Source organism: Hemitrygon akajei, chromosome 12 (genome assembly GCF_048418815.1).
Source record: "Hemitrygon akajei chromosome 12, sHemAka1.3, whole genome shotgun sequence".
NCBI classification, from domain to species: Eukaryota; Metazoa; Chordata; class Chondrichthyes; order Myliobatiformes; family Dasyatidae; genus Hemitrygon; species Hemitrygon akajei.
This window is the reverse complement of record NC_133135.1, coordinates 41,061,021-41,085,829: the sequence shown is the minus strand read 5'-3', so window position 1 is coordinate 41,085,829 and position 24,809 is coordinate 41,061,021. Positions and strand designations below refer to the sequence as shown.

The following is a 24,809-nucleotide window of genomic DNA, read 5'->3' as shown; positions in this document are numbered from 1 at the left end:
AGAACCTGTGGGATGTGAAATGCTGGGTGAAACGTGAAGTCTGTGTCTTTGCTATTGCTTTGCTCACACTGAGTGCTCGGTGCTGGTACCGATGCTTACTTTTTTTTTGCCGGTGGGGGGAGGGAGTGTTGTTGCTCGCTGCTGCATACGCGTGGGATGGAGGGGAGCTTGGGGGGGGGACTTTGGGATTCTTACGTTTAACTGCCATTCATTCTTTGAGGCACTTCTCTGTTTTTGTGGATGGTTGTGAAGAAAAAGCATTTCAGGATGTATATTGTATACATTTCTCTGACATTAAATTGGACCTTTGAACCTTTGAAGCCAGGTTTGGAATGAATGTTTAAGGTGGTGAACTGGGTACCACTCTAGCAGACTAGATGGAGTTAAGCATCTGTGTTATTGGTGCTGTACACTTCCAGGAAAGGAGACAAGATGCCCCTGACTTGTGCTTTCTATTTGATGGAGAAACACTGGGGTGTTAGGAAATGTCACGTTACCTATAAAGCACACAACTTCTGACTTCTTATAATCACATTTCCAAGGTTACTCCATTTGAGTATCTGGTCAATGGTGAACCCACGAATATTTATGGAGAGGACTTGGTGATGATATGACCACTGCATGGAATTGATTATGTGGCTAGACATTCTCTTGTTAGCGATGGTCGCTGCCTTGCACATTTGAGGTGCAACTGTACTTAGTAGTTTTCTGCCAATACCTGAATGCTATCCAGATTATATTACATAAAAGGTATGGACTGCAGTGCTATGTTCTTCTTTGCTTTATCCAAGTGTTATTCAACTTGAAGGAGCACTAATTCATCAGAGGACAGTTAGTGATAATCAGGAGGACACTTTCTTGTTCATTTTTGACATGTCATCATACTCAACAGGACTGCAAACAATGCAATATTCACTTTCCCATAAAAATTGATTTTGTCCAATGTTCTTAAAATCACTGGCTGTCCAAGTCACCTAGCATTTGTTTTAACTGATTCCCACTAGTAATGTTACTGAGACACAATCAGATCAGTCCCAAAGGTGATCATTCAAGATAGACATTTCTGTAAACAAGCACTAACCAATCATTTCCTACGGAGGTGACAGTATATTAGTGGCCTAGTTTATTTATTCCCCTCAGTTTAACAGTAGGCAGCTAACTCACATTTCAGGAGAGCCAATTATCCAGCTCCTGTCCCGTGTCTTCAGGCCGCTAAGCCCATCCAACCTGTCTATTCTGTCCTCCTTCTCTTCACTAAAGCTGCGTTTGGTTGGAGGTGGTGTTTTCTTCTCTTCAAGTAGTGAAAGCCGTTCCATGCTACTGTAAACCTAAAAGATCAGGAATCTTATCAGTCACCACACCTCTCAGAACAATGGACATTAGTTTTAAATTAAATTTTGCAGGAATTCAAAATAAAGCTTTAAGACAAGCACCTTCATTCAGTTAAAAATATATATATCCTATAATTAACAAAATAACTTAGCCTTAGAAGAGCAAATTTCTTTATTTCCTCATCATGCACAATTATCTTCCAATTTTCAAGTTAAATATTATGAGTCTAATCTTTCTTACTCAGGGCAACATTCCACCATGTCCACACCCCTCACTGATACCATATGGATACAGAGGGATACAGAGATATTGTTGGCCTGAAGAGCTGCAGCCCACCAATAATAAAGCTGAGAAGCAGCAAGATCTTAAATAGTCAGAGGAACCTTTACTCCCAAAATCCCTAAATACTCTGATGACCAGCAAAATACCCCACTTTGCCTGACTGTCGAACACCCGAATGTTCTTGACAATGAAACATTTACAGTACTGTGCCAATGTTTTAGGCAAATGTATTGCAAGGGTGTCTAAGACTTTTGCACAGTACTGCATATGATGTCTTTCTAGTTACCCGATAATACTTAATACTACTGAGCTAATACAAAGCTATGTACACATAGCTCTGTTTCCCAACCATCTTCCTATTTTAACCAATATATGATACTGTGCAGGTCTTAGGCACCCTAGCTAACTATATATCTATCTACATCGACGTACATCTATATATATGTATGTGCCTTAGACTGTTCTGTACTGTACTGTACAGAATACTGTACAATCACAGTACTGTATAAACAATTAATAGTGAAGTAAAAATGTGCAAAGTAACCAAAAGAATCTTAAAAAAAAAACAAGTATAATTTTAAAAAATCCTTTTTTCCCCTCAAGCCCACCAACTGCTGCTTCAGTCAAATGGATGTTTAATCTAAAGCCGGTTATGAGCAGTCAATCCCCAATGTAAAATCTGAGAATCTCCACAAATTCCCACTACTGCCTCTAACTTTGGATACTATACTTTTGACAATAGGAAATTTAAATTTCCAGCGTTTATTGGCAGGATACAGGATATTGCCTATACATAAATGTACTAACTTACAAAATATAAGATGAAATTATAAAATCCTTATTATTATTGCTCTGTTAAAAGTGCTTGCCAATATTTTATTAAGAACATATTTGTAAACTAAACAAAATATAGATAAAGTTCATACACAAGTCTCAAACCTACTGTTAAAGCAGTTGTCATTTTAAATACTGACCTGCACTTTTACACGTCTTGTGTGTGATGGGAATGCTGAGAGTGTTTAGTGAACAATTATAATTTAACCTTATTGCAAAGTACATTACAAAACACTCCAGTCACTCCACTCCATGTTATACTGCAATAGAAGGTCAGTTCTGATCTTTATATAAAATGGAAACCTTCTACCTTTCAAGAAAATAAGGATTTCACAGCATTTTATTTTTGCAGTACATGACATGGCAATATAAAAGCTGATTCAGTTTCCAACAATTTTCTAAAATAATTATTAAGAGAAGCATATTCTGACCTTTTCAGCAAATGCCCCTTTCACCAACTGAATCTCAGTGATTTACTTACAAAGAAGTGCACTGTATTTTAAAGAGCAATGACTTAGTTGTGCATAGTAAAATTTACATTCAAATGAAAATCCCACTAATAAGCCTTGAACATTGTTAATTAAAATTGCGATGCTGACAAAATTTGATGTTTTTTTACCCCTCAATACTGAAATAGCATCCTTATTAGATTAACACACACAAACACAACAGGTCAGGAGGCATCTATGGAAGTGAATAAACAGTCGACAACTTGGGCTGAGACCCTTCATTGGGACTGGAAAGGAAGGGGGAAAGGAGGAGGAGCTTAGGAGACAATGGCGCCTAATGGCGACTCCTTTGTTTCCATTTTTGGAAACAGCTCTATTTCTATCTTTAACATTTTTATTTTTTTCTTTCAGGGTTCTTTTGAAGACCTTGACCTGGAGTTACATGCTGACTTTGGTTCTTTATGGGAATGGGGCCCGCTCTCGGGGTCTCACAATTGGCCATTATTCAATGTGATCTAGAAGATTAGCTCGCCTTTGGAGTTTCGGGATTTCTTGGCTCTGGAGCCGGGCAGACTCAAGGCCGTGGGAGTACATGGAAGATCAAAAGCAGCAAGCTGGCTGCTGGCTGTGTGGCCAGAGACCCGAGTTCTTTGGGCACAGAGCTCAGAAAAAGCAACGCAACATACTTTTAACATCGTAAATTAGCGAGTTGTTTGTTAGGAGTTGCTCCCCTCTCGCCGTGAAACGGAGACACCTCTTTTTCCCTTATTAGGGAGAGAGAGAGAGTCTGTGGTATGTCGAATTACCAGGTCTTTGGGGTACTGTAAATCAGTGTTTTTGTTGATGCTTGCTGCACGCTTGAGTGCTCGGTGGGGGTTGCTGATGCTTTTTTTTGCTGGTGAGGAAGGGGGATCATTGGTTTGCTGCTGCTTATGTGTGGGAGGGGGAGCTGGGGGGGGGGTATTTGGGTTTCTAACATTTAACTATCATTCATTCTTTGGGGTACTCCTCTGTTTTCATGGATGTTTGTGAGGAAAAAGCGTTTCAGCTTGTATATTGTATACATTTCTCTAACATTAAATGTATCTTTGAAACCTTTGAAAAGAAGCCAGAACAAGAAGGCGCAGGAGGGGGAAGAGGTCAAGCTGGAAGGTGACAGGTGGAGCAGGAAGGTGAGGGAGGGAGGATGAAGTGAGAAGCTGGGAGGTGATAAGTAGAAAAGACAAGGGCTGGAGAAGAAGGAATCTGGTAGGAGAGGAGAGTGGACCATGGGTGAGAGGAAGGGAGAAGAGACACCTGGGAGAAATGACAGGCAAATTAAAAGAAGAGGTAAGAGGCCAGAGTTGGAAATGAAAAGCGGGAAGGGAAAATAATTACTGGAAGTTGGAGAAATTGATGTCCCTGTCATCAGGTTGGAGGTTTCCCAGACAGAATATGAGGTGTTGCTTCTCCAACCTGCGAGTGGCCTCTTGGTAGCAGAAGAGGAGGACATGGATCGACATGTTGGAATGGGAGTGGTGAAAGGAATTGAAATGGTTGCCCACCAGGAATTCCTGCTTTTTGTGGATGAAGCTGAGGCGCTCAACAAAGCAGTCCCCCAATCTATGCTGGGTCTCACCAAGCCACACTGCAAGCACTGGGTAGAGTCGACGACCCCAGATGATTCACATGTGAAGTGTTGCCTCACATGGATGGACTGTTTGGGGCCCTGAATGGAGGTGAGGGAGAAGGTGAATAGGCAGGTGTAGCATTTTGGCCGCTTGCAGTGATAAATTCCATGAAGAAGATTATTAGGGTAGGACAAACGGACAAGAGAATCATGGAGGAAGCCACCTCTGCAAAAGGTGGAGAGTGGATGTGTTGGAGGGGGAAAATGTATGGAGAAGTAAAGATGTGCTTGACGGTAGGGTTCCGTTGAAGATGGCGGAAATTGCAGAGAATTACATGTTGGATGTGGAGGCTCATGGTGTGATAGGTGAGGACAAGGGGAACCCTATCCCTGTTAAGGAATTGGGAAGACGGGGTGAGCATGAATGGCCTGGAAATGAAGGAGATGTGGGTAAGGGCAGCATCTATGGTGGAGGAGGGGAAACCCTGTTTGTTACACTAAACTTTGGAATTGTGTGATTGGAAATGAGCTAAATGTGATTCGAATAGGCAAATATTTTTAATACTCTGATTGATTAAAACATCAACATCCTTGGTTCTTAGCATATTCCTCAATTTCTCTTCACAAACATATCTCCCTGTCACTTGTCTACAATTTACACAATGTGGTTCAAAAGTGTTCATTAATAATCTTCACATTCATTAATTTAGATATTGAAGTTACCTTGCTGAATCTCGGCGAACAAGATGAGAACTGCTTAATTTCTACATGGTCATCATCATTGGTGTCATCTTCCTCATCAGAATCAAGATGGTGGTACCTGTCCGATCGGGCTATGATATAAAAAAAAGAGAGGTAATTCACTGTTAACAAATTGTCATCATTCCACATATCATTTTAATTAGAATCTTTGTGAGGATAACACGACACACGACATATAATTATCAGATATAAGTACTACTTGAAAGTAATGGATCAAATTATATCAGCAACAAAAGGAGACGGTAAAAATGAGTTTCAACCTAAAAGCTACACATTTAACTGCTTTTAGTTTTTTTTTCTTCCGATTGTGTGCATTAGATTTTTGCTTAACCTAAAATACAGTTGTCAGTTGACCAACTGGTGCATACAAGTTACAATGGGGTGGCAAACTTTAAGTTTACATTCTTCTTTTGGTGCTGTTTTGCCCTGCTTGACCTCTGTGAGCAGGAAGATTGAAAACGACCATTTGAGCAATTATTTCAAATTCAAACCAAAATAATAGGGAGAAAACATCTCTCTGCTTTTTACAATAACAGTGAAATAAGAATTACCCAAGCTGCAAGTTCACAGGTTAATACTACTCATAAAGTTACAACAATAAACTACAGCAACTGTTGAAACACCAAGACCAATGGACTTGGATGATATTCCATTTTACATGCAGCACATCCTTAACCTCAACAAATTTTTAACTTCTTCAAAGAAGGGCGTTTGATTCTGGTGCACGTAGGGAGCATAAATGGCAACAAAAAAGTTTATGGAAAATTAACTATTCTTGTCACAAGAAGTTTGTAAAATAATAACCAATCAAAAACATGAATGGATGATGCTTCTAAGGTTGCTCAAAAATTTTCAGATGCTGGAATCTGGAATGACACACAAAAAGCTGTTGGAAATCAGATCAGGCAGGATCTATGGAGGGAAAGTGCGGTGCATCTTCAATTAATACTGCTTGACCTACTGACTTCCTCCAGGTATCCAAGGTTGCTTAATTTCATCTGTGGATGTTAAAATTGCTTCCTCTGATCTCAATTATCTTTAACTAACAAGTTACTCCAAGTAACATGTGCACTGAATAAGTTAAATTATTGGGTAACAACGTTAAAATGTAATTTAGAAACATCAATTATAAATTTTGGTTAATATGTGTAATCAACCAAGAAGCAATGAAACAAAAGGAAACAATGAAGGATTTTAGTTAAGATTTTAGCCTTCAACCCAAGCTCCAGGTTTCTAAGCACTACTTACTATCAAAGTAACTAGTGTCATCTTCCGACTCAAGCTGAGGAATAAATTCTGCCTTCTGACGCAGCAGAGTATTCCAATCCAAATCTGAGAAGAACCGATGCTGCTTAACTTCATAAGCACTTCCTAAGAAGAAAACAGGTTTGTGCCGATTCAAATACACCTGTCACGATTTCATATTATACATTTCATAACCCTATAGCCTCTCTCTCAAGTCATAACCATGTTTCATTATCATACAAAAAAGTTAATATATTGTGGCAAATTTATCTATAATAAGCAAATACACACACACCACACATAAACAGTACACAGGCACGCACTCATACTTTATAATAAATCTTCAGTCAACAAGTAATAAGATTGCAATATTGAAGGCTAATCATCAACATCTTTAGAAGGAAGAGCAGGAATGATAATATCACAAGAGGACTCAAAGGAAGGCAAACAGTGTGAGATAACTGATATGCACTTTAAAAATTCATAGCTTTTGACTTCACCTAAGGCTATGATACTCTGTGTTCACATTCAAGAATTTTAAATACTAGTTCATTAGAATTTCATAGGTATTCTTAACAATGATGATATTTCAAATGTACATGCTCATCATTACCTGTACCCAGCCGTTCTAATGGATTTTGCCTTAGTAATTTTGAGATGAGGTCTTCAGCATCAGGTGGCAAAGCTTCTTCTCCATCAGGCCAAGCTATCTGATCTGAGCATTGAAATAAGTAGTTAACAATACAAGTTTATATGAACATAGTATCATGAACTGCAATATCTAATTTAAAAATTGCAACAAATTAAATCAATCAAACCACAAATATCCCTTGGCTTTTACTTCTCAGAATATTTAGTCCAGTAATTTATTTATCTTTTTCCAATAAACATTTTAAGTGTTATTTATATACACTTATTAATATCCTTCTAAAAAGATATAACCAACATGCTTCTGCCACTTTTCTGAGGAAATATTCCAAAATTCCTACATTGTTCTATGTAGAAAAGATCTGTGAATGTCATCTGTGTTCTTTTATTCACACTTAGCTTCAGAAGTTGCAATGAATCACAGAATGGGTACAACACAGTAGATTGCTATTCAATCGACTTCTTTGCAATCTTACTTATCATCCATTCCCTTACTTGTTCCAAATGATCCTGCAAATTGCTTCTTTTGAAATATTTTTCCAGATCCATTTTAAATACTGTAATTCAATCTGTTTTAACTGCTGGGTTCTAGCAATACATTCCAGACACTAATCACTTGCTATATAAAAATATTTTTCTTTGTGTCACTTTTGCCAGTCATCTCCATTCTTTATTGCCTGGTTCTTGACCCCTCTGTCAATGGAAATTATTTCACTTGGTCTTCTCTGTCAGTATATTTTGTGATTATAAACACCTCCATCAGATTCCCTTTACAACCACCTCTGTATGAAGGAGAATAACTATATAACTAAATTCCATGATCCCTAGAATAATGCAGCAAACAGAAATTGCTTGAAACATCAGCAGATCAAGCAGCAGCTGCAGAAAGAGAGAACAGAAAAGTGCTGATTTTATCACTGTTTTTCAATCTTACGTTGAGACTTGTTGAGGCCAAAGACAGAGAGAGAGAGAAATCAGAGTGGGAGTGGGGTGCAGAAGTGACAGGGAGTTCCACAATTTCAAGTCACTTGTTTCCTCTGTTTATATCAAAACTGGTCAATTCTGCTAAAAGGATATTTATCTGTAATATAAGTTCAGAATTCTCCTTCCATTGACATTCCCTGGTTTGTTGGACATTTTCAATATTCTCTTTTGGTATCAGATCTCTAACAGAGCTCTGAAATGCACCGTACAGTTTTTTCAAGTCCTTTTGTTTCTCCTCGCGTTAACTGCCCTCAATGATCTATTCATCAAAAGGCTTCATAAACAGCATTTCACCATGGCAACCCTGGCCTTATCCTATTACTCCTAGTATTATCTTTGTTCTGCCCATTGCTCCTTTACACGCACTCTGTAGCTTTAGACTATTTTTCTCTTTTTCTCAGTTCTGTTCGAGGGCCTTTGACTCAAATCATCAACACTCGTTCCACCGATACAGCCTTGACTGCTGATTTCAATGACCTGCAGTTCTTATATTTTCAGCTGTTTGGTAAATCCCTTCAGCACTCTCTAGAGTTTTTATATTTTTCCTGAAATCTGCTATGGGAATGATGCAAAATGCACCAGCTATGGCTGAATTAGTGTTTTATAAACTGACATTATGACTTCCTTGTTTCTATACTCTATTCCTGAATTTAAAAAGCTCATAGTACAATATGCTATTTAAATGACTTTCTTAAATTGCCTTGTTTATATAGCCACTTCTCATTCTTTCTATGAAGTGTAACACTTTACATTTCTCTCACACAGTTTAATGTTATCTGACTAATCAAGAAGGCAGCCTGCATCTCCCTGAAGTCTGTAACTGTTTTTGTTTGAAGTTCTCATTTATTACAAAGAAAGGGAGTACCTATGGTTGTGTTGAAAGCATTGAAACAGAGCCTAAATGGCAATATTCTGGAATTATTTGATAACGCATTATACTTTCTTTTTAAATACTGAGGAAATGATCAACTTCTATCATTGAAAATAAAGTTGTAAAATATAGAAAGAAATAAAAGCCAATTTTAGTGTCAGCATCTGGGAGAAGTGTTGGAAATTTTTGCTGAACTCAGTCATGATATTTAGTGACAAGTTCATGCGATTTCTACTTTATTTTTTACAATAAAACATTTTTCCAAAAGAGCCCAGTTTACAGAGTTACAGTTTCCGACTGCTGACCCTACTGCTCCACTTTGCTGCAGAACTTCATCCATGGATTCAGCCCTGATTTTCATTAGCTGACCTGTTTAGATCTGCCTTGAAACCTTATAGTATTTAGAGTTACCACTTCACAACCATAATGCTAATATGCTCCAATACTTTGTTCCCTTCCAGAAAACAAAAGATGCTGATGCATTTCCCAGTTACATTTGCTACCTTTAATTTTTAAATAGGATTATGTGCATAATTTTCTTATATGGCAGCAAAACTTACACATCTAATTTTTTCAAAGGTTTAATCCACTTTCAGCTTCCTGTTTTCAAGACAGGGAACTTTCTTCATGAGAAATTCCCTTAAGCTCTAGAATCACTCTGCTCAGCTCTTTAAAATAATCTGTCAGAAACTAACCAAATATCCTCTTTGAGATGGGGAGTGCAAATCTAGTAGAGAGTATCAGATTTAGTTCAAGAGATGTAGGGTAGAGTTAAGAGAACATTATTTTCTGAAACTGAGAGTTGTGTGGCTGGAAATTGCACTAATGGTATTAGTGACTGCATGGCAACTGTGCCCAGATTGAAGGAAATGGAAACAAATAGACAAAGAGCAGGGTAGGCTCGTATGAACTTTGACCAACTGTGTGAAACAACTGTGATTTAACCCATTTCTGAATTGCAATTCTAAATGAATGCTAATTTTAGAACATTGTTTGATGTCCTGTGTAAAACTCTAATGTCTATTCAAAGTTCAAAGTAAATTTATTATTAAAGTAATATATGTTACCATATACACCGCAGAGATTTATTTTCTTGCAGGCATACCCAATAAATCCATAATAGAATAATAACCATAACAGAATCAATGAAAGACCTCACCAACTGTGCAAAAAGACAAATTGTGCAAACACAAATAACAATAATAATAAGAATAAATAAGCAAGAAATATTGAGAACATGAGATGAAGAGTCCTTGAAAATGAGCCCTTAGGTTGTGGGAGCGTTTCAGTGATGGGGCAAATGATTACGTAAGATGTTAAGTTTTAGAAATTGTTAACTACTTTATTATACTACACAGCAGAAGTCACTAGACATATAGCCCTGAAAGAAATATAAATGACTGGCCTTTGGGAACTTTCCCAAGTTTCATGGTCTTAAGCCTTCCCTCTTTCTGTGGGAAACATATAAAAGTCTCCGTCCCTCAAATCTTCCTTTCATACTCAAAAAAAATTGCTCTTGTAGCCTTAAGGACAGAATTCTGAATTGAATTATCTCAGATAACCAGCTCTTCATGTTTTGTGTCAGAATTGGCCAGGTCTGATTTAGGTTTATCTACCTGTAATAATAGTTTTTGCTCTCCAAAGAAGCTGTCTAATCTGCTGAGCATTCTCTTGTGTTTCAGAATTCAGGCAATTATACAGCTTCTGCACCGCAGTTTCAGCATATTTTTTGCACTAAATGTCCCTACTCATCTGCTGGAAACATTGTATAACATGGACGATCTTGGTCTCCACCCAATGACAAACATTCACTTTGTTCTCTGGACACCACACATGCTTTGCAACTTGAAATCTGCTGATTTTTTCATTTTCTGATGGAGGGTCATTGACCTGAAATGTCAGTTGTATTTCTCTCCCCGTTTATGCTGCATGACTTGCTGAATATTTCCTGCACATAGTTTTTAATTTTAGAAAGAGTGGGATCATTCTAGAACAATAATGCACAATAGAAGGGACACTGAAGCCTACTCTAGTATTAATATCCTGGATGAAGGAAGCAGTTCAACATTATAGGATTTATTTGGTGCTTCTCTCAAACATTCCTCAAGAACCATTAATAGAGTGAAAATAAACCAAATACAACTTACCACTAATTACTTGTCCAAATAGTTCTTCTGGAGTATCTCCAAAAAATGGAACGCATCCTACCAGAAATTCATATAGGATTATTCCCATGGCCCACCAATCCACCGGCTTTCCATAGCCCTGTCGTAGTATCACTTCAGGAGCAATGTACTCTGGTGTTCCACAAACCTGTATCAACAGAAAAAGACTTTGTCAGGAAATACATTTCTCAACAATGATTTTTTTAAACTAGCTTTGTAAGTGTTAAGTGGTAAAGCAAATGGAGTTTTTACCTGGATGTGTCTTTCATAAGTTTTATAAGATTCAATAATTATACCAAAAGAATTTAATCAAAGAGTATTTGAAAAAAGTCACCTGACAGTCAGGATTAAGAATCTATGATAATTTGAAAACTTGACTGGCCAACACAAAATGCAACAATGGAGTACCAAGCTGAAAATGTCAACTGATCATTCATTTCCCAATATCAAATTAATGGGAAACTTCATGCTCACCTTTAATATCAAACTACTTTTACAATCATTTTTTCTTTACAAAGTTCCTTCATGAATACTTTGCTTCAGAGTTCACCAGGAAAAGAAACAAAGGTGAGATCTATATAAATCAGGTTAATGTGCTGGATCATGCTGAGATAGTGTTGCAGCTTCTGAAATACATTAGTATATATAGGCCGCTGGGCCAGACAGGAGATACCCCAGGTTATTAAGGGAAGAGATTGCTGGGGCACTGGCAATGACCTTTGCATACTTCCTGACCACAGTGGGATAGCAAATGTTATTCTGTTATTCAAGAAAGGTATAGGGATAATTCTAGGAATTATAGACCAGTAAATCTTATTTTAGTGATAAGCAAAGTATTGGGGAGAATTCTTAGATACAGGATTTATGAGCATTTAGAGAAGCATAGTTATATTAGGGAAAATCAACACGACTTTGTGAGAGGCAGATCATGCATCGTGAGTCCAATTGATATGGACTTTATATGACATTTGACAAGTTCTCTATAATAGACTCAATCAGAAAGTCATGAGGCATGGGAACTATGGTAATTTGGCTACATGGATTCAGAATTAACTTGCTCACAGAAGGTAGAAGATGGAACCTGGAGGACAGTGACAAGTGGTGCTCTGCACTGACCCCAGGACCACTGCTCTTTGTGATAAATGACTTGAATGAGGAAGTGGAGGGGTGGATTAGCAAGTATGCAGATGTCATGAAAGTTGGTGGTGCTGTGGATAGTGCAGAAGGTTGTCAGAGACTATAATGGAATATAGACAAGATGCAGAACTGGGCAGAGAAGTGGAAGATGGAATTCAATCAGGAAATGTGTGAAATGATACACAGTAGAAAATGGAACTTGAAGGTAGGATGTGGAGTTAATAGCAGTATGCAAGGACAAGGGGATTTTGGGCTCCAAGTCCATCGATCCCTCAAAGTTGGTGTGCAAGTTGATAGGGTGGTTAAGAAGGAGTATTGTGTGTTTGCTTTCATTAATTGGGGTATTGAATTCAAAAGCCATGAGGTAACGTTGCAGCTCTATAAATTTTAGTTAAACCACACTTGCGAATACATATTTGGTCTCCTCATTATAGAAAGAATGTAGAAGCGTTACAGAGAGGATGAGGAGATGTTGCTTGAATTAGGGAACATGTTTCATGAGGAAAAGTTGAACAAGCTAGGGCTTTTCTCTCTGGAGTGATGAAAGACAAGACGTGACTTGATAGAGGTGTACAAGATGATGAGAGGCATACGTATAATAGGTAACCAGCACCTTGTTCCCTAGGGTAGTAATGGCTAATACTAGAGGACTAATACTAAAGTGAGTGGAAGAAAGTTCAGCGGAGATGTTGAGGTAATTTTTTCATATATTCATTAACTTCCGGGGCGCCTAGGGGCGACTCAAGCAGCAGCAGTACTCTCAATGGATACAATTAAATATTCTTGTTTTAGCCTGATACAGCTAAAAAGCACAACTGCTTCCAAGGTCAGTACAGTCAACAAAGATGTCTTAATGTGTTTAAACAAACTATCGCTGCTTAAAGCTGATGAAAACAACACCGATTGTGGTCGGAAGCGAGGCTGCAGAGCAAGTACGTTTAAGGAAACGGGGTTTAAAACTCCTTATACCGACTATCTTGCTGGCAAACGTGCAGTCTCTGGTGAATAAAATCAGAGCCAGGGTGCTGAATCAGAGGGACATTAGGACCGCGTGTGTCCTTTGTTTCATGGAGTCCTGGTTAACCCTTCCGTACCGGATGCAGCGATTCAGATCGACGGTTTTACTACACACCGTTAGGACAGATTTATGGAGTCTCTCAAAAGCAGAGGTGGAGGAGTATGCCTCAAGATCAACTCTTCTTAATGCACAAATATATCAGTGCTGTCCCAATTCTGCTCACTAGATCTGGAATATCTAGCAGTAAAGTGCCATCCTTTTTACCTGCCACAGGAGTTCTCCGGGGTCACTGTGGTAGCAATTTACATTCCACCTCAGCCCAATATCAATCAGGCTTTAGATGATCTGAGCAATGGGATCAACATGCATGAAACAGCGCATCCTAACGCCGTCACTATCGTTTTGGGAGATTTTAACCAGACCAGTCTGAAAAAAATCACTAATCAACTGCCATCAACAGATCACTTGCAATACCAGAGGAAACAACACACTGGACCACTGCTACACCACCATCAAGAATGTCTACCGTGCTATTCCACACCCTCACTTTGAGAAGTCTGATCACCAGGCTGTACTTCTACCCCCTGAGTATAGGCAGAGACTGAAGACTACAGCATCAGTAGTGAGGACCAAGAAGATATGGACAAGGGAAGCACAGGAGCACTTACAGCACCTGCTTTGAATCTGTGGACTGGACTGTATTCAGGGATTCATCTTCGAACCTGGATGAGTATGCTGCAGTTGTTGCTGACTTCATTAAAACCTGTGTGGATGAGTGTGTGCCTAGAAAGATTTACTGTACATTCCCAAACCAAAAGCTGTGGATGAACCAGGAGGTATGTCACCTGCTGACGGCTAGATCTGTGGCATTCAAGTCTGGTGACCCAGGGCTGTGCCAGAAAACCAGGTATGATTTATGGAGGCCTATTTCAAGGTCGAAGAGACAATTTCGAATGAGGTTGGAGGCGACGACAGATGCACGGCAACTCTGGCAGGGTCTGCAAGACGTTACTTCCTACCAAGCGAAACCCAATAGCATGAATGGTAGCGCTGCTTCACTACCAGATGAACTCAACACCTTCTATGCCCACTTTGAAAGAGAGAATACAACTACAGCTGTGAAGATCCCTGCTGCACCTGATGACCCTGTGCTCTGCATCTCAGAGGCCAATGTTAGGCTGTCTTTAAAGGCAATGTTAGGCTCTGAAAATCTGTTTCAACCAACTAGCGTGAGTATTCAGGGATATTTTCAACCTCTCACTGCTATGGGCAGAAGTTCCCACTTGCTTCAAAAAGGCACCAGTGCCTAAGAAGAATAATGTGAGCTGCCTTAATGACTATCACCCAGTAGCACTCACATCTACAGTGATGAAATGCTTTGAGAGGTTGGTCATGACTAGATTGAACTCCTGCCTCAGCAAGTACCTCGAACATAGCAATTTGCCTATTGCCACAATAGGTCAACTGCAGACGCAATCTCAATGGCTCTCCACACAGCTTAGACCACTTGGACAACACAAACACCTACGTCAGGAGCTGTTCATTGACTATAGCTCAGCATTTAAAAACATCATTCCCACAATCCTGATTGAGAAGTTGCAGAACCTGGGCCTCTGTACTTCCCTCTGCAATTGGATCCTCGACTTCCTAACCAGAAGACCACAATCTGTGCAGATTGGTGATGACATATCTTCCTCACTGACGATCAACACTGGTACACCTCAGGGGTGTGTGTTTAGCCCACAGCTCTACTCTCTATATACACATGACTGTGTGTTTAGGCATAGCTCAAATACCAGCTATAAACTTGTTAAAGATACAACTATTGTTGGTAGAATCTCAGGTGGTGACACCACTGGTGCTCCCAGTGTGGCCTCTTGTACATCGATGAGACCTGACATAGACTGGAAGACAGCTTCCCATCATTCTTAAATTTGACAGATTTGCTTTATTAAGTACACTGTCTCAAATGCAACAATGGATCAAAAGTTAAAAAAAACTGACTTTCCAACTTATGCTACTGAAATATACAAACTCTGAAGTCAGTAGCATATCCAGTTTAATGCCTACACAATAAGAATACTGCCACGCACCTGGCCCATCTGCTGCTGTGCTCCATTATTGGAAGCCACATGGAGTGCAGTAGCAGACCAGCACCTTGCTGAGACTCTCCAGCATTTATATTAAGATACTGTATTCTGATCCTGTGCCAGGTTATACCTGATGCAGGATGCACTTGTCCAATGATTTCAATAAGAACTGATTAACACGGAGAAAATAAGAGGGAAAGTCATGGAAAATACCTTTTTTAAAAAAATTATGTTGTTTGTTTATTTAATTGAGTTTTAAGATGCATTTTACCATCTTGCTAATGGTTTTTAATGTTTTTTTGTAATTGTTTAAAAAAGCTCCATTCATCCAAGATGTTCAGAAATATTTGAAAACTGTGGCAATTTTAAAAATTATCTTTGCCAGTTTTCAAAACTTCCAGAGAAATTTATGGGGGAAAGCTTGCAAAGGTTTGCCAAAATAAGACCTTTCTACCATTGAGAAACAAGAGAAAATTTGCAGATGCTAGAAATCCAAGCAACACACACAAAATGCTGGAGGAACTCAGCAGGCCAGGCAGCATTTATAGAAAAAGTACAATCGATGTTTAGGGCCAAGACCCTTTGGTAGAACTGGAGAAAAAAATGAGGAGCAGATTTAAAAGGTGGGAGAGGGGAGAGAGAAACACAAGGTGATAGGGTGAAACCAGGAGGTGGGGGATGAAGTAAGCAGCTGGGAAGTTGATTGGTGAAAGAGATACAGGGCTGTAGAAGGGGGAGTCTGATAGGAGAGGACAGCAGGCATGGAAGATAGATAAGGGGAGGGAGCACCAGAGGGAGGCAATGGGCAGGCAAGGAGATAATGTGAGAGAGGGAAAAGGGGACAGGGAATGGTGGGGTGGGGGGGGGGGTGAACGGAAGCTTCAGAAATCAATGTTCATGACATCAGGTTGGAAGCTACCCAGACGGAATATAAAGTGTTGTTCTTCCAACCCGAGAGTGGTCTCATCACGACAGCAGAGGAGGCACTGGTTAACATATCAGAATGGAAATAGGAAGTGGAATTAAAATGGGTGGCCACTGGGAGATTCTGCTTCTTCTGGCGGACAGAGTGCAAGTGCTCGGTGAAGCTGTCTTCCAATCTATGTCGGGTCTCACCGATGTACAAGAGGCCACACTGGGAGCACCGGACACAGTATATGAACCCAACAGACTCATAGGTGAAGTGTCACCTCACCTGGAAGAACTGTTTAGGGCCTTGAATGGTAGTGAGAGAGGAGGTATAGCACTTGTTCTGCTTGCAAGGATATGTGCCAGGAGGGAGATTAGTGGGGAGGGACAAATGGATAAGGGCTCTGCAGAGGGAGCGATCCCTGCAGAAAGCAGAAAGTGGGAAGGACGGAAAAATGTGCTTGGTGTTGGGATACCGTTGGAGATGGCAGAAGTTCCAGAGAATTATGTGCTGGACATGGAGAGCGGTGGGGTGGTAGGTGATGACAAGAAGAACGCTATCCCTGGTAGGGTGGTGGGCAGATGGGGTAAGAGCAGACATGTGAGAAATGGAAGAGATGCGGTTGAGGGCAGCATTGATGGTGAAGGAAGGGATGCTCCTTTCTTTGAAAAAGGAAGACACCTCCTTCATTCTGGAAAGAAAAGCCTCATACTGAGAGCAGATGCAGTAGAGATGGAGAAAATGAAAGAAGGGGTCCGCATTTTCACAAGTAACCAGGTGGGAAGAGGTATAGTCCAGGTAGCTGTGAGAGTCCATGAGTTTATAAAGACATCAGCAGATAAGCTGACTCCAGAGATAGAGACAGTAAGATCAAGAACGGGGGCGAGATGTCAGAAATTGTCCATGTAAATTTGAGGGCAGGGTGGAAGTTGGAGGTAAAGTTGATGAAGTCGGGGAGTTCCGCATGGATGTAGGGAGCAGTCGTCAATGCAGCATAGGAAAAGTGGGGGGACAGACACCAGTGTAAGCTTGGAACATACACTGCTCCATGTAGCTGACAAAAAAGCAGGTATAGCTGGGACCCATGTGAGTGCCCATGGCTACACCTTTTGTTTGAAGGAAGTGGGAGGAACCAAAAGAGAAATTATTAAGAGTGTGGACAAGTTCCGCTAGACAGAGGAGAGTAGTGGTGGAAGGGAATTGGTTGGCCATTGAGCCCCTCAAACATCCCTTGAAGTAAGATTAATTTTTCAGCTGACACAAGACCAGGGTAGAATATAGCCACAGTTAATAACTGATGAATGCAACTTTTAAAAAAATACCGACACAGCAGAAGAATAGTTTTACTGAGGCAAATCATCAAGTAATTATTACGAATCCCCGAGGATGCTTGAAAATTATGCACACTTGCGGACCTCCTAAATGTGGCAGGGAATTTATGCCAAATTATTGAACAGTTTTGTGTCATTGACTACAAATTGAATTGAATCGCTCATAATTATTTCACTTAACACATTGAAAGGTCATTCAGTCTTTGATTTAGACACACACACATACACACGGAAAAACAGTTCTCAAATGCTCTATTTTTTTAAATCCATAATGCTACTGTCTTGAATGATAAAACAAGAAACATGTCATATTAAGATTATAGGGTCCACAATGTCTTTATATGTATGCAATAGCAGTTTTATTATACAAATTTTTCAAATTAAGAAATAACCAGTACTGATTTCTATTTTGCTGCATGAAAGCCAATTGTGGACTTAGTTTGAAAGATATTGTGTGAAAGAAATATGAAATGCTTTTTATCCACATTCATTCTGTCAGCAGCACGCCATTGCTCCCATGTGTACCATCTGCAAAATGCATTGCAGAATTGCATCAATCCAATTTCAAGAGTACTTCTCAAGCCCATTATCTCAACTATCAGAAAAATAAGGCCAGTAAGCACCTGGGATCAAGAATATCAATAGATTCTCCTTCAAGTCACAATCTTATTTGACTTGATCATATAATGCCACTCCTTCTTTGTTAATGGATCTAAATGCTGGAGTTGCCACTTTTAATTACTGCAGTTCTTCTGACAAAACCCTTCAGATGACTGCAGTAATTAAAAGCGGTAACTCACCAGTACCATTTTGAGAGCAATTAGCAACTTCTAGATTCACAAATGATTTAGTCTTCAAAAATAGTCTTTACTACCAACTAATATTAAATCAGAAAGTAATGAGTTACTTAGATTGTGGTTACTTAAATTTATTTATGAGTAGCAATAAGATTAATACCAACTGTATTTGTCAGCAATGCATTAACAAAAAAGTCAGCAATGACAGCATTTTTTAAAAAATTCACAAGATTATATTGATTTTCACCTGCTTATCAAGAAATTCTCTAGCATCTTTTTCAATGTGTCCTTCATATAAATTGGTTGTGAGACTCATCAGACCAATCTTTGAAAGTCCAAAATCTGTCAGCTTGATGTGACCCATTGAAGTGATGAGAAGGCTGTAAAAGGAAAGAACTCAAGTCAATAACAGAGACCATTTAAACAGCTCAGGCTTTGTGTACGGCTGCCAAAACATTTTCAAAAATCAAACTCTCTAGAAAGTTCTATAAATAAATTGCAGGTATTTTGAATTTTCCACAGTATGAAGTTTTGGAAGTGTATACATCAATAATACTCAGATTGAAGTGAATTCAAGGTACTAACTTAATCTGACTTTGAGACGTTTGCTCAAAACACTTTAGATACTTTATGAGCAATGGGCTAAAGTAATTGAAATAATTATTTGGTTATTAGTGGTATGCTTTATAGGTGGCCATTTTATAACTAAATATTATAAACAATTTTTTGAATACAGCTCCTTGACATATGCGATCCTAAAAGTAACTTGGATAACCTTAGTTTGAAGCACTAACTTTTTGACTGTCTTGTTAAATACTGGGCCAATTAATAGCCAAATATAGACAAAGGTGAGTGTAACATACAATCATCAAGCTCACTTTTAAACAAATTAGAAATGAAAGAATAACTTCACTTATCTACAGCTCTGTGCCAGAGAAAATACGCATAAAACTTAGCATGGATTGAAATTAACAAATTCACACACATTCAAAATTATCAGACAGTTGCTGAGTTAAAGAATGGCAGGTAAAATATTGAAAGTACAAAAGGAGAAACTCAGGCATTTGGTATAAGTACCTTCAAACATTACATATGGCTGTTCAGTGATTAGTACTGAAGGCTCTGAAAAGGATTTAGCAGCTATTTATTGAAACTTGCCATCCTGAGGCTTAGTCAACAAAGCTAGTCAACCACTGTGTTATTATAAAGATAATGACATTTTTTTCTGAACTTTCCAAATTTCTGAAAAGATTATCTTTGTTACAAATTGTTATGTCATTTTGGACCCAATTTTAAAAGGCCAAGACAGCAATATGAGGTGATGGCAAGTCTAGCACTTTGTGCAATGGATGAAGAAAGAAGCGAGAAGGAAATCCATCAGATTCATTCAAAACCGGAGTGGGGAGAATGATACATTAACAATTAATCGAAGGACCTGGGAAAAACAGCAAAAAATGATGTGGGTAGCAATCAGAGTGAAAGAAAATCAAAAAAAAGGATAGAAGAAAATTAATTCAGCAAAGAAAAAGAAAAGACAAAAAAAACTTGTGGTATGTTAATACTGTCATTTATAGATTCTCTATAATAATTTGTAACTGAATATAAATAAAAAATTAGATAAATATCTTTTGCGTTGAATAAAAGTAAATTATTTTTACTTTTTGGTATTATAAGAAAAAATAGGCCGAAACTAATGAATACACTTCATTTTTGTTTTACAAAATGAAATCAATGTTCCCAGCAGCTGACAGATTGAGAAGCTAGCAACAAGAAGAAAATATTGGCCAATACACCAGGAGAATTCCCCAGTTCAAACTAAAATAATGGAATGCCAATGCCTGCTTAATGTCTCATTAACACAGACAACATCCTCTAACGTTGTAATATTTAGTGCTTTCTGAACTGTCAAATCTGGATGGGAACTCCAGTAAAAGGTGAGACTGTTTGCACTGACCATGGCTATCACACAAGATCACCACTTATTTTTGGTTTACAATAATACTCATAAATAGAATTCACAATATGGTAAATTCTGCTTATTAGCTTGTAACTAAGATAATACAATAGTTGGAATAAGAACCAGCATATATACAACTTAAAATGTCAAAAACCCTTTTGCCTCACAGGTGAGGCTTGATCCTCAACAGTTCGTTTAGTGTCAAGTGATAGAGAAGGTTTGCATGTTATATTGATGTCAACTGGTTTAGAAGTTGTTATTCACAACTAAACCTAAAAATCAAGAAGACATCTAACATGCAAGAAAAACCAGCACTTCAGACATGGGTTGCAAGTCTAGAAGAAATCAATGAGTTCAAGGATTCATACTTGTCTGGCTTGAGGTCTCGGTGAACAACGCCATAATTGTGCAGATATTCTAAAGCTAGTACAGTTTCTGCAAAATACATCCTGGCCATTTCAACAGGCAGAGCACCAATATTCTTCAGTAAAGTTGCACAGTCCCCACCTATGGTACAATATAAATATAAAGGACATGGTTATAGAGAAACAAACACAATAAAATCTGTAGATGCTGCAGAAGATCAAGAACATAACCCAGCACATCACACAAACCAATCTTCCATCCTTGGACTCATTTTACACCGCACACTGACGGAGCAGTGCTACCAGGACAATCAAGGACACAACCCACCCAGCCAACACACTTTTTGTCCCTCTTCCCTCCGGGAGAAGGTTCAGGAGCTTGAAAATTCGTACGGCCAGATTTAGGAACAGCTTCTTCCCAACTATGATAAGGCTGCTGAATGGATCCTGACCTGGATCTGGACAATACCTTCCAAATATACAGACCTGACTTGCACTACCTTACTTTCCCTTTTCTATTTTCTAATTATGGTTTATAATTTAAATTTTTATTATATTTACTTCTATTTGTACTTTAGGGAGCGCGAAGCACAGAATCAAATATTGCTGTGATGATTGTACGCTCTAGTATCAATTGTTTGGTGACAATAAAGTAAAGTAAATCCAAAGCAACACACACAAAATGCTGGAGGAACTCTGCAGGCCAGACAGCATTTATGGAAAAGAGTACAGTTAATATCTCGGGACGAGATCCTTCAACAGGACTGGAAAGTAAGGGGGAAGGAGTCAGACTAAGACGGTGGGGGAGGGGAGGAAATGGTACAAGAATGCAAACAGGAAGTAGAATTGAAATGGGTGGCCACCAGGAAATCCCTCTTTTTGTGCTGGATGTAGAAGTGGTCGACGAAGTGGTGCCCCAATCTATGTCAGATCTCACCTACATACAGGAGGTCACACTGGGAGCATTGGATACAGTAGATGACCCAAACAGATTCTTAAATGAAGTGTCACCTCACCTGGAAGGACTGTTTGGGGTCTGGAATGGTACAGAGGGAGGAGGTGTAGGACAGGTATGGCACTTGTTCTGCTTGCAATGATAAGTACCAGGAGGGAGATCCGTGGAAAGGGATGAATGGACAAGGGAGTCATGTAGGGAGCAATCACTGCAGAAAGCAGAAAGAAGGGGAAGAGAAAGATGTGCATGGTGGTGGGATCCCGTTAGAGACTGTGGAAGTTCTGAAGAATTATGTGTTGGACGCGGAGGCTAATGGGTGGTACGTGAGGACAGGAGGAACCTTATCCCTGGTGTGGTGATGGAAGGCTGGGGTGAAGGCAGATGTGTGCGAAATGGAAGAGATGTAGGTGAGGGAGCAAAGTTGGTGAAGGAAGGGATGCTCTATTCTTTGAAGGAGGAGGACATCTCAGTTGTTCTTAAATGAAAAGTCTCATCTGACAGCAGATGCAGCAGAGACGAAGGAATTGAGGGAAGGGAATGGCATTTTTACAAGTGACAGGGTGGGAAGAGGTGTAGTCCAGATAGCTGGGAGAGTTAGTGGGCTTATAAAAGATATCAGTAGATGGTCCGACTTCAGAAATGGAGACAGAGAGATCGAGAAAGGGCAGAGAGGTGTCAGAAATGGACCAAGAGAATTTGAGGGTGGAAGCTGGAGGCAAAGTTGATGAGCTCAACATGGGTGCAGGAAGCAGCACTAATGCAGTCATCAGTGTAATGTAGGAAGAGTTGGGGAACGATGCTGGTGCAGGCTTTGAACAGACATAGCTGAGACCCATGCGAGTGCCTATGGCTACACCTTTGATTTGAAGATAGTGGGAGGAGCCGAAGGAGAAATTATTGAGGGTGAGGACCACTGTTGCCAGATGAAGCAGAGTGGTGGTTGGAGGAGCAACAGTCTATATTCTGTCTGGGTAGCCTTGATTACGTCTGCAACTATCCATTTCTTCCTCATTTTCCAATACTTCTATTAAAATTCTCCAGTAATCAACATTACATATGAAGGCACAAAGTACTGGTGGATGACAGGAATCATGGTGTTGAAAGATGTACTTAACAGATGAGCTGTTGTAACAATACCTGGCAGGGGTGTGGGAACCTGAGGGGGAAGAAACACTAAAAAGGCATCCAAGTTTAGGTATGTTCAGGAAAACAAAGAGAAAGGGATGGAAACAGGAAAGGTAATGATGAAGTGTATCAAAAAGGTACACAAACATAAGAATGTAGCACAATGGATTCCAGTTAATTGGGACACATGGGACCGGTACATTTTGACCCAATTAAATGGCTGCCCCAATTAGCCAAACTTTCATGGACATAGTTAAAAAGGAATTAAAAAAACACAAAGTGATGAACAAATTATGCATTTAAATACAGAACAAATCAGAATACTACCAAGAGTATTACAGTACTATAAAAACATGTATTAGTTCCTAATAGTTATCAACGGAGGAATTCATTCAATATATGCAAAGAACAAAATCACCACAGGCATTTAGTGCAGATAATGGACTGCCTGCATATAATGCTATCAATGATTGCACCCCCTTCAAATCTTCATTTTCATTGTAACATTCAAGATGATTGTCATTAGATACCTTCAAATTCTTGAAGTAGTGAAATAGTCCCATTTTCACTCCTGACCATTTCTGGAATCTGCAAGCTTGAATGCTTCAAACCACAGTGAGAAAAACAGTTCCAGAATTGTCTTAATGCTTACTTCTTGCCAACCAATGGTGTTGAGAGGGATAATAAATCAGCCACGATGGAATGGTGGATCAGACTTAATGGGTTAAATAGCCCAATTCTGCTCCTAAGGCTTATTGTCTAAAATCAAATTACAAAGGCAGCCTTGGAATGATACTTTGAGGAACTAAACAGGGTGCAGCCAATTACAGATGTGGTGCAGAATTAATGATCTCATGGTTAAGGATTCATTGGAAAGAGTGAACCTAACATTGTAGAAGTACAAGTTCAGTCTGAGAATGAGAAACTTGGGACTGAAACAGCTGTCATAAAATTGAGGTTGTTTAGAAAACCATAGTACAATCATGCAGTTAATTAAGTTTTAAGAAAAGGAAATTGATAAAAGGTCTCAGGTCGAAACATCAACTGTTTACTCCTCTCCATAGATGGTGCCTGACTTGCTGAGTTAAGACAATGAGATATAGGAACAGAATTAAGCCATTTGGCCCATCAAGTCTGCTATGCCATTTCATTATGGCTGATCCAATTTCCTTCTCAGCTCCCATCTCCTGCTTTCTCCCTGTATCCCTTCATGCCCTGACCAATCAAGAATCTAACTACCACTGCCTCAAATATACATAAAGACTTGACCTCCACAGCTGCCTGTGGCAAAGAATTCCACAGATTCACCACTCTCTGGCTGAAGGAATCCCTCCTTATCTCCATTCTAAAAGGACATCCCTCTATTCTGAAGCTGTGTTGTCCGGTCTTAGACTCTCCCAAAATAGGAAACATCACCTCCACGCCCACTCTATTCAGGCCTTTCACCATTTGATAGGTTTCAATGAAGTCAACCCCACATTCTTACGAATTCCAGTGAATACAGACTCAGAGCTATTAAGCACTCTTCATATGACAGGCCACTCAATCCTGAAATCATTTTCACAAACCTCCTTTGAACCTGCTCCTGTTTAGCACAATCTTTCCAAGAGAAGGAGCCCAAAACTGCTCTCCAAACTAAAAGAGAGGCCTCATCAGTGCATTATAAAATCCCAACAGTTACCCTTGCTTTTATATTCTAGTCGTCTTGAAATGAATGCTAACATTGCATTTGCCTTCCTCACCACAGACTCAACCTACACATTAACCTTCAGGGAATTCTGCACAAGGACTCCCAAGTCCCTTTGCATCTCTGTTTTTTTGTATTTTCTCTCCATTCAGAAAATAGTCAATCCTTTCATTTCTTCTATCAAAGTGCATGACCATGAATGATCTGGATGACGGGGTGGTAAATTGGATTAGTAAGTTTGCAGATGATACCAAGA

General features: G+C 39.3%; 1 protein-coding gene across 5 annotated transcripts in view; it reads right to left on the bottom strand.

Moving 5' to 3' along the window:
• Positions 1-24,809, bottom strand: part of mast2 (microtubule associated serine/threonine kinase 2) — a 405,044-nt gene that overhangs the window by 22,189 nt on the left and 358,046 nt on the right. For all 5 annotated transcript variants that reach the window (XM_073062969.1, XM_073062970.1, XM_073062973.1 and 2 more), the window contains 7 exons: positions 20,790-20,928; positions 18,712-18,844; positions 11,164-11,329; positions 7,127-7,228; positions 6,517-6,639; positions 5,230-5,339; positions 1,165-1,328 (listed from right to left, as the gene is read on the bottom strand). In XM_073062969.1, the coding sequence (XP_072919070.1) occupies positions 1,165-1,328; positions 5,230-5,339; positions 6,517-6,639; positions 7,127-7,228; positions 11,164-11,329; positions 18,712-18,844; positions 20,790-20,928 (937 nt within the window). The remainder of the gene's footprint in view (positions 1-1,164; positions 1,329-5,229; positions 5,340-6,516; positions 6,640-7,126; positions 7,229-11,163; positions 11,330-18,711; positions 18,845-20,789; positions 20,929-24,809) is intronic.